The sequence below is a fragment of the Lacerta agilis genome, chromosome 4 (assembly GCF_009819535.1).
Source record: "Lacerta agilis isolate rLacAgi1 chromosome 4, rLacAgi1.pri, whole genome shotgun sequence".
Lineage (NCBI taxonomy): Eukaryota > Metazoa > Chordata > Lepidosauria > Squamata > Lacertidae > Lacerta > Lacerta agilis.
The window spans coordinates 61432020-61442562 of record NC_046315.1 but is presented as its reverse complement, the minus strand read 5'-3'; the positions used below and the strand labels follow the sequence as shown (position 1 = coordinate 61442562).

General features: G+C 43.6%; 1 protein-coding gene across 1 annotated transcript; it reads left to right on the top strand.

Annotated features, from left to right (window-relative positions):
* Positions 1-4562: 4562 nt before the first annotated feature.
* Positions 4563-9457, top strand: SAT1 (spermidine/spermine N1-acetyltransferase 1). Its single transcript, XM_033147249.1, has 6 exons — positions 4563-4840; positions 6220-6271; positions 6368-6451; positions 7801-7902; positions 7997-8037; positions 8903-9457. The coding sequence occupies exons 1-6, from the start codon at positions 4775-4777 to the stop codon at positions 9071-9073; spliced, it is 516 nt and encodes a 171-aa protein (XP_033003140.1). The 5' UTR covers positions 4563-4774; the 3' UTR covers positions 9074-9457.
* Positions 9458-10543: the final 1086 nt, after the last annotated feature.

Sequence of the window (10543 nt, the reverse complement as noted above, 5' to 3'; positions counted from 1 at the left end):
AAAACACAACTGAAACGCATTCTTTTCTTCAAATAATTATGGTCATTGTAGTTTTTGCCCCTCAGAGAGCATACCAGTCCGGGGGCATACCCAGGATCAAAACTAGGGGGGGGGGGGCAAGCCATGGTCGTTCAGGTTGTGACATTTCAGCACAGAAAAAGCAAATGAAACCAAAATTTTAAGAAAATGATATATAATTATAGCAGTGCTTTATAACGGTAGTTATTACAATTATTTGTAGCCGTGTTGGTCTGACACAGACGAAATTAATAATAATAATAATAATAATAATAATAATAATAATAATAATAATAATAATAGGCCAGTAGCCCCTTAGAGACCAACTAAGTTACTTCTGGGTATAAGCTTTTGTGTGCATGCAGGTATCTGAAGAAGTGTGCATACAAACGAAATCTTATACCCAGAACTAACTTAGTTGGTCTTTAAGGGGCTACTCTAAGGGGCTTTCTCCTGTGGCAATCTATCCACATTACCGGTATTTCCTCGTTCAGACCAGGTCCACTCTTCTTTCCATTCCAAATCATTCACTGCAATTTAGTTGTCCAGTTTAAACTGATGTTTAGTTTGATTCTGAGCTTCGAATCCCAAATCAGACCAGTGCCCCGGCCTGCTAATAATAACCCCATTCAGAGCTGTCTTTCCCATAGGGCTTAGTGGTGCGTTGCGCCAGGGCGCCGGCCTCTCAGGGGCGCCCCAGCAAGTGGGGGAGCTGCGCAGGTTTGCCGGCAGCCTCCCCTTTCCCTGCACACCCGCCAGCTGCGCCCCACCAACCATAAGGCTGGTGGGCATGCAGCTTCCCTCCCAAGTCTCTGTGGTGATCGCTCTCCTCCTGAGGAGGCTTGGGAGGGGCGCAACTTCACTCCCAAGCCTCTGCGGGGATCGCACTCCTGCAGCAGCACGGGAGAGAGTTATGCCCCCCCCCCCAGATGGCTGGCAGTGCGCAGCTACGGCCACCCCAACACTATCCATGGTAATTTGTGGGTGCTAGGTGGATATTTGTACCCCGGTGCTGCATCTGCTAAAGACAGCCCTGACCCCATTCCTCAGAACAGAGCCATGGGGTGAGTTCACATGGGAGAATCTGATTTGGGAAAGAATAGCTCCCAGATTTAGGGATAAGTATCACAAAAGAAATGCCTCCTGTGGCAAACATATGTTTTATAATATGGTGAATCATTTGTTTGCTATGAATTATAGATGTGTGTGTCCCCCCCCCCCAAGATAAACTATGAAGATATGGGCTGGGCAGCATGTGAAATCATCCGTGGCTGTAGCCTAGCTGTGGAATGTGGATTAAGCATTTTTTTTTATCTTAATCCTCAACATTGGCCTAATACGACACACACACACCCATTCTCAAGTGCAGCTGCATTGGTTTATTTGAGTTAATGTGCATCTGGTTTTTATAGCATGTTCATGAGCGCATCCAGGTGTATTTCAACGTTAGCAGAAATTCCTTCATAGAATACTTGTCAGTTTTAGTGGCGACTGCCCTCATGTTGAATGGCAGTGGCCCCTTAATTGTTTGCTCACTCAGGACTGCAAGGAGGGATGGTGTCTCAGGGTTCACAGATCAAATGGGTGTTGCTGTGAAGGGCATATGAGGCAGTCACTTGCAAGGAGGGGGCAGGAAGGACGAGATAAGGAAGGAGTAGAACAAGGTATGTCCAGTGGCTAACTCACAGGACTGGTCTGTCAGGTAAAACAGGGTGAGCGGATGGTCACAAGGTTTTCCAGAGGAAGGCCAAAACGACTGGTTAGCGCTTGTACAGAACCCAAGCAATTAGTGCATACAGTACTTCTCTAAACTCGTCCCTTTCTAGTGTTGGGTAGGTCCCTCTGCATTTAAAACATGGGCTATTCCACACACCTGGCAGGCCTTGTTCTGCCTGTACTCCTGCACATAGCTGTCAAGTTTCGGATTTGAAAATAAGGGATCAGCACCCTCACCTGTCCTCTCGGTGTTTTTCTCCTGCGCTGCACGATAGCTCGTTTTCAGATCCAGGACGCGGCTCTCTCCTCGCTCCTCACATTTGGCGCGCGCGCTTGGCAACTGGACGTTGAGGAATGTGGGGCAGGAAGTTTGGGAAGCGTTGCCTCTTTCCCTAGCATAGTCCTGTCTCAAACATACACAGCTGAGCTTAATTGTGACAGGATAGTGTTGGTTTACCTTTTCAAATCAGATGGAGAGAATGCATGAAACAGCAGTATTTGTCAGGCAACTATAGGATAGATACGGATTGTGGCTAAAGTCATGTGTATTTATTTATTTTTTACACCACTACAAACACCAGCGGTGGGAGCTCACTGAAGCTAGACTAAATGGTAGCGTGTACACAGCAACAGTGTGTTGCACTCAGAAAACAGTGCTCAGGAAAAGCTTTAATGAAACCAAATCCTTGTGTCAGAGGTGTCTGGATAGTAGCCACACTGGAAACTACGCTACTGCAGCTGATGGAATGGGAACAGCGTGGCATTGTGTGTACTGTGTTTTCATTGGTACAGGTATATGTGCAGAGGCCACGTGCTCAGTTTTTTTCACTTGCTTGCCTCTGTATGTGGGTGGCAGATGGGTGTGGTTGCCAGCATGGTCCCCAGTTAATGGGCTGTAGTATTTTTTCTCAGGATACTGGGGAAAATGTCTGCTTTTTTAATGCTGTTTTTGGAGTTTCTGTGCTGTGTTTTCTCTTCCCCTTCTGGGCGAAGCATGCATAGGATGTGGCAGTTCTATTTCTTTTTCTCTTCCCTCCCACACATGTAATTAGAAACATACAAGGTAATTTTTTCCTGCTCTCTGATAAATTTTGTTCTTTTACCTATCAGGATGATCAACCTGTGCCCCTCCAGATTTTGTTGAACCACCACTCCAAACACCTAAAACCACCGGTCACGCTGGCTGGGGCCGATGTGAGCTTAAAATCACAAAAAGCTCAACACATTTGCGGGTGTGGGGAATTTTACTTTTTGCAATATGGCAACCCTATTTCTCAGACCATACATATATATATGTGGGCGAGGCTAACCATAGTTAATATAATCCAGATGGTGACTGCGTCACTGGGCATAATTTTCATCTGATTTATTTGTTTATAAATCTCTGCATCTGCCTAAAAACAAAACTAAATGGCCAAGCTGCTTGTACATTTATTAGAAAGAAGATTATAACACGGATTCCTCTCTGTTTGTCTCCTTAAGGAGCAAGGAGTTAAATGGAACAAGTCTTGAGAGCAGTTGGTGTTCAACCTGTTACAACGAAGTTGTAATTCACAACTGTTCTTGGCACCTCCAGGCAGAGTTGGGAAAGACTCCAGACAAAATCCTCCGAAAGCTACTGCCAGTCAGCATTCACAATACTGAGGTAGGCGGACCAATCGCATAAGGTGGTTTCTGGAGTTCTTATGAAATTGTTACCCCAAAGCTACTCAATTGTGGTATTCCTTTTTGAGCAGGGCTAATAGCAACCTGTGAAACAATTCAGACTGGGGACCTGCCATAAGCTTCTTTGCTCCCATCCCTTTCCCCAGCACCACTTCCTTGATCAAATTGTGGCCCTTCTCTGGCAGCTACTTTGAATTAAAGGCTAAGACAATAAGGCAATGTCATAGCTGGGGTGGGAAGGGGCTAGCTGGGTTTCTTTTGCCCAGAGTGAATCTTCCAGAGGGTTGCCATTGAGGCTCCCTGCCTGTGCACATGTGTATGCAAATGTATGTGGAGTGTGTGCCAAGCAGGGCGTGTGGCAAACAGTGTTCTGGTATACCAGACTTGCACAAAGCAGGTTTTGGTTTTTGTCTTCATTGTGTGTCCTGTGGCCTGTGACCAGCCCCACCACCAGCCCACGGAGGAGTGCCTGGCCAACAGAACTAAGGGATATGGTGATAGATGACACCTAGCAAAACATTACTGCACAGCACACATGTAGAACCAAAACCCACCCACAAAATGAACTTCAATCAATACCCTCATAGTTGGGTAGCATGTGATTTATGTTGGATTATCCCCTCTTACCACATTAAGGGCTGATTGCTGTTTGTTCTGATTCCCCTGGGGGAAGAGAGGGGCAAACAGAGGTATGGATAAGCCCAACTGGGGACCAGGAAAATCAGAATTAAATATGTGGGGGAGGGAGCTTGGGTTGCCACTTGGATGAAAACAGTGCTGTGCAGATGATGTGAAAAACGTGCGCATAGGATGCTAAACTGTCCTCCCTTGTGAGCATATACATCAGTAGGTGGGATCATAGCCTTTGTGGAAGGCTGTGCCGCAGGGTGGGATGTTAAAGGTCAGGAAGCCTGAGACAAAGGCCCTCTTCCTCCAGGGCGCGGTGATGTGCGGGTTGCTCGCTCCAGAGGGTGGCGATCTCTGCACAGGCTTGCCTGCCTTTTGCCTCGGGGCTTGATGAGTCACAAGTTTCCACCCGGCATCATTTCCTGGAAAGATGAGGTAAGAGGTGGAACGGCGGGAGGGGGGGGGAAATAGAGGGGTAACTTGTGATTGGCTGGGAGTCGGGATCGCGGGGCATAAATAAGGGCTGCTTGGCGGGCACCCGGAATAGAGTCTGCTGCGCCCTAGTTCGGTGGCTTTGCTGTTTCGCTCCGAGAGCTGCTGCGGGATGCTGGCAGCCTGACTGTGCCTGTGCCGCCGCCGCAGCTGCCCACGCCGCGCCCGGGACGCGAATGAAGAAACTGCTCCTCCTGCTCTTCAACTATCGGGGACTCACGCGAGGCGGGGGACGCAAAGGGAAACGCCGCCGAAAATGGCCTCGTTCCGTATACGCGCCGCGCGGCCCGAGGACTGCGCCGACCTCCTGCGCCTCATAAAGGTAGATCTCGTTCTGTACCAGGCCAGTCGCAGGAAAGAAACGAGCAGATGCAATAAACAAGAGTGGAAAAACAAAAGTCACTTCCATTGGCCTCCTTTCGTCTTGAGAGGTTTTTTTTTTATAAAATATATATATATATAATAAAAGTTGTTCTCTGAACAGAGCGCGCCGTCCTGGGTGGCGGAGGTGGAAGGAAGGATTTCGCGCTTTTATCTTTGCAAACAGAGGGGCTGCTTACCGAGTCACGCCAAAGTGGGGTATTTTTTATCAGTTGCCACCACATGCCTTCCGACTTTTTCAAAAATTAGTTAAGGTGGGATAAAAGCAAGAGACTGGACGACCCGGATCTCTTAGTATGTTTACCCTAGAGAAGCCTGCACCTGCTTTAGGCGGTTTGTGTAGGGAACCAAAATGCTAACGTTTGACGTGTGTATAGCGAGAAATTCCCCACGTATGTACTCGGCGACACACCAGTTTAAACTGCAATCCTATGCGTTGGGAGTGTAAACATGCCTAGAATTTCTCACCATGGCAGTTACTCTGGAAGCTGAAACGATCTTGTGTTTTCAATCTTTCAGGAGTCCCCCCCCCCCCAAGTCTAGTTCTTGTCTAGCTTAGCACATACAGTTCAAGGGCAAAGGTAGGCCACTGAGGGTGGGAACTGTTTGTTCTGCAACAGAAATAACTTCCTTCTGGGCACAGACACCTTTGCCCTCCTGAGTTGGCAAAACATCCTCTTCCTGCTGTTGCGAAATAGGCTGCTGACAGTTTCTACCCCCTGCACAAGTGACTGCTGTAAAGAAAAAAGGAAGAAAGGACCCAGCTCCAGAACTGCACTTGAAAGTGATTCAGCTGCTCATCTGGTCTTAATTCCTTTGATGGGATGACCCATTAGATACTGTACAAACATTGAGGAACACATATTTCACTTGAGAATTCCCCCCCCCCAAAGGTTTAGCATTAACTTACATTTCTTAAATACATTGGAATTATTATTGTTAACCCTTTCGTTCCTGTCATTTTAAATGCTTAAAATGTGTCAAAAGTGGAACAGCTGAATTATATGCATCCTTATTTGGAAGTTAGTCTCAAGTGTTCGCTAGGGCCTGCATTGGGGGCAATGTGTGTAAAGGCTGCTGCCTTATATCTTCTTTAGGCAATTCCCTCAGGTCCTTCAGGGTGTAGAATCAATACTGTAGATAATCCATTAACTGTATAGTTCCCTACTGAATTTTCACTCTTCCCAGAAGAGAAGCAGATAGTATTTTATAAAATGGGTTTTTCTATGGTCCATGGCACAAGAAAAAGAAGTGCAAATTAAGTTAACAGAAGTTGGTCCAATGAAATATAACCAAATATACATGCTTTGTTTTGGACAGGAGCTTGCTAAATATGAAGAAATGGAGGATCAAGTGGTACTGACTGAAAAAGGTAATATAAAATGAGACTACCTGGACAGTTTTGTGACAATTCAACCTGGGGATAGGAAAACTCTAGCTAGATAATACATTTATTGTAATCCTGTAGATCTACTTGAGGACGGATTTGGAGAACATCCTTTCTACCACTGCCTTGTTGCAGAAGTGCCAAAAGAACACTGGACAGCTGAAGGTGAAACTTTTTAAAAAAATTAATTAGAAAATAACAATGTAAATAACTGCTTTGGATTATAATAAGTAAGACTCTAGCTGTACTTCATTGAAAAGGTGAATGCTAAAACTTGCTGAACTTTTCAAATGGTATCTTTCTTATTGTTCAGTTATCCTGAAGGTGATGGAGAAACAGGTATAATCGTAAAAGAACAAAATTATAATTCCACTTCGTTACATGGCTGTTTTTGTTTGACCCTAACTTATCACTATGTAATCCTGTTGAATCACATGTTTTCTTTAATTTGTCCCCAATCTTCAGGTTACAGTCTCTAGCTTCGCCATGTACATGGCCCTTCCGTGTACATGGATGGGCGGGGAGGTAACTAAAAGATCCGTTACACAATAAAGTAGATGATCATGATATATGAGGTAAGGTCTCCAGGGTCAAATCCTATTCCAAAACATGTACCTCAAAAAGAAAGAGAAAAAAGCATATACAAAACACTCGGTAGATCAGAAATCCTGTATGTAACTCTGTTCCTTGGATTACATGTAACAAGATTGAAGTTCTAAATTATGAATATTGACTAGGATGTAGTAAGGATAGGGTTATAAGTTGCAGTGAACAATTGTTCCCTTTGCAAGCAGGAGCATAGGAGAATGATGCAAGAAGAAAACACTTAAATGCAATCAGTATTTCCTTGACATGTTCAGATTGGAAAAATAATAGCTGCTGTATTTGCTCTTAGCTGTCACAAAGGCAATCCTGTAGTCTCTTCCTTTAAAAAAAGAGTGATTGCATTGTAAACAAATGGACATCAATTAACGCGGAAAACAAACTTCAGGGGCTTTTGCTTTGGGAGTTTTATGTTCCAAAATCTAGAAGGAAGCAGAGTTGAAATGTTTGCCACAATATTCTGATCTGCCGTGTAAAATTGTAGAAGCCTGAATTGTTTTCCAAAGTGGTATCAATAGGGTATGTACAGAGACTCTCCAGCAAAAGGCTATAATTATGATGTAATTGTTGACACAACTTGCCAGGGGTTGCAATTACGTAATTCCTGGGTATGTGCAAGAACAACATGAAATTGTGACCAAAAAATATGATGCTGGTTTTTGAGGGTCTTAGAACTTTCCAGGATGGCCTTAACTTGCTAGGAATTCCTATCTTACTTAAACTGCAATTCGTTATAATGTATGATGAGTGCTAAACTTGGCTTGTTGCAGCATAAGATTCATTTTGCATGTTCAGAGTGACTTTATTTTTGCACAAGCATGTGATATTTCATATATACTAACTTGTTGCTTTATTAAAAAGGTACTCTGTATGAATGCACATGTATGTAAAGTAAATATGTTTTGTTGCAGGATACAGTGTTGTGGGCTTTGCCATGTATTACTTCACGTATGACCCATGGATTGGAAAACTGCTGTATCTTGAAGACTTCTTTGTAATGAATGAGTTCAGAGGTACTATTTAAATTTTAAGGAACATTTTAGAATTAAGTTTGATTCAACTCTTCTAAAAATGTGACTGATACAATTGCACTTGTTTTATTTTTAGGTTTGGGCATTGGTTCAGAAATTCTAAAGAATTTAAGTCAGGTAAGAAGCTGATATGGGAAAAGTGTTCTAAAATGATCACTTAACCAAAGTCATACTTAGTTGGGAAATTATTCAATCCAGATTGTGCATTTACCATGGATAAGTGTGCCTTTGATTGCGCTTGCATAAATACAGCATAGAAAGTAGTATCCCAATAGGTACAAGAAGTACTTTTATTTAGAACACATGTCCCAACATGTAAAAATTTTTTACGTAAATGTTTTCAACAGAGTTGTGTCATTAAAGCATTTCCTGCACCTATTGGGGTATCTCTCATGCTGCTTTTAAATATCCTTCCTTGGATTCATGGTGCTGCCTTCTTTGTGACAGCCTGGCCCATGATAAGAGTTCTTTGTGGTAGCACACTGCCTCATTGTTCTGATGATGGGAGTGTTCAGATGACCAGTCCACCTTGGAAACATCTTCTCAAATGAGGTATAAGCAGTAAACTGCATGACCAAATGTAGCGTGACTCAGTCCCATGTGTCTTTTTTCAAGGAAACGTATAGCAGTAGCACACCACTATGTTTGAACTTGTGAATATTGCAATATCCACCAGGCCATTCAGATATTTGGGGTTCCCCTTCTTCTTCAGCTGCCTATTGACATTATTTGTTCAAGGTTGCAAACTGCTCAAGAAGTGCATTGGGAATGTTTTTTCTAACTATCCTAGAGCACTTCGCTTTTATGAGATTTATAGTGGACTAGGGAACCTAGAAAATAGATCAAGTAGGGATTCAGTGAAACAACATAACTGCTACCACATCTGGAAATTGCCTACATAGATCTTTTTAAAAGCAGCAGTACCACATCCCAGCACACAGAAATACTCCCTTAATTATTCATGCCCATTTTCTTTCTCTAGGTGGCTGTCAAATGTCGTTGCAGCAGTATGCACTTCTTAGTAGCTGAGTGGAATGAGCCTTCCATCAGGTTCTACAAGAGACGGGGAGCTTCTGACCTGTCATCTGAGGAAGGATGGAGACTTTTCAAAATAGACAAGGAGTATTTGATGAAGATGGCAGCTGAAGAGTGAGGAGCTGAGCTCTCAGGACAATAGCAATTTGCATCCAAAATTTCCTTTTTGACTGTGTCCTTCCTGTTTCCTATTCAACCATGTAGTAATGAAATAAGTTAATATGGACCCTAATTCAAAAGCTTTATTACCAGTGGCATAAATATGATTGTTTGCTGGAGTTTTGGGACTCTAATCCCACAGGCAGTGACCGTTACAGAGTCAAGTTACTTGTCTGTCTCCATCCTCTCATCAGTACACCTGTGATCCTGAAATGTATATTGTATATAACTTCATTCTTGTAAGTGTCATTCAAATGTGTACAGTGTACACACTGGTAGGGTTTTTTCTTAATTATTTGCATTCATAAGCAAATAAACTGTTTTTCATGCTAGCGACCACAAACTGGTATAATCTTTTATTCAGTGGCTCTTTGCTGCACTTGTTTATAATGTACTTTTAGCCCCATGAAATTTCATTGATATCACTGTGGGGAGCTTTGCAAAGACGGGTCCCCCCACCTATCAGCTGACTTCGCTGATGGTGTCATCAGTTAACGAGCTGCAGGACAGGGTTAATGTCTGGTTTTAAAAAGCTGCCACAATACTTGTTTTTGCTGCTGTGTACTAACAGTTACCCTTTTGTAAATCATAGTCCAAGTGCCGCTTAGTTATTTCTGAGTCGGAAGCAGTAAAGAAAGCAAAACAGTGCTGTGTACATACCTGTCTTTAATGGTTGCTAAAAGCCAACGCGGGTGGGGCTGTGGTGTAAACCACTGAGCATGGGGCTTGCCAATCGGAAGGTCGGCAGTTTGAATCCCCACAATGGGGTGAGCTCCCGTTGTTCGGTCCCAGCTCCTGCCAACCTAGCAGTTCGAAAGCATGTCAAAGTGCAAGTAGATAAATAGGTACTGCTCTGGCAGGGAGGTAAACGATGTTTCCGTGCACTGCTCTGGTTTCGCCAGAAGCAGCTTAGTCATGCTGGCCACATGACCCAGAAAAACACTGCTGACAAATGTCTGCTCCCTTGGCCAGTAAAACGAGATGAGCACCGCAACCCCAGAGTCGTTCACAACTGGACTTAACTGTCAGGGGTCCTTTACCTTTTAAAAGCCAACAAACTTGTTCATTCCACCTCCTGTATTGTTTTTCTTTTTAACCTACCGTTATTCTCCCCACCTCCCCCCAAAATCAGTATATACAACTGTCCTCTCATTGCTTAAGAGTCAGAGAGTGCTGGTTATTTCCTGTTAGCAGTAGCTTTGGCAAGAATTTCCAAGGAAAGCCCCCATTGCACTCTGTTACACTCACGATCTAAGAATGATACTGAAGAACGTAATCAGAATTCCTTCAACTAATGTCGGCAAGTTGGGCACATTTTGCGTCACTGACTCATTTCCTGTAGAGCTTTTATTGTTTAGCTTATAAGCCACATTTCTCATACATTATACCTCTAGGCACAAATCTTTTTAAGGAACTGAAAAACACTTTT

Excerpts from the sequence above, each read along its gene's own strand:
- SAT1 (XM_033147249.1), top strand. The coding sequence starts at position 4,775 with ATGGCCTCGTTCCGTATACGCGCCGCGCGGCCCGAGGACTGCGCCGAC. Across the intron at positions 4,841-6,219 it reads ACCTCCTGCGCCTCATAAAG|GAGCTTGCTAAATATGAAGA; the intron begins GTAGATCTCGTT and ends TGTTTTGGACAG. Across the intron at positions 6,452-7,800 it reads AGAACACTGGACAGCTGAAG|GATACAGTGTTGTGGGCTTT; the intron begins GTGAAACTTTTT and ends GTTTTGTTGCAG.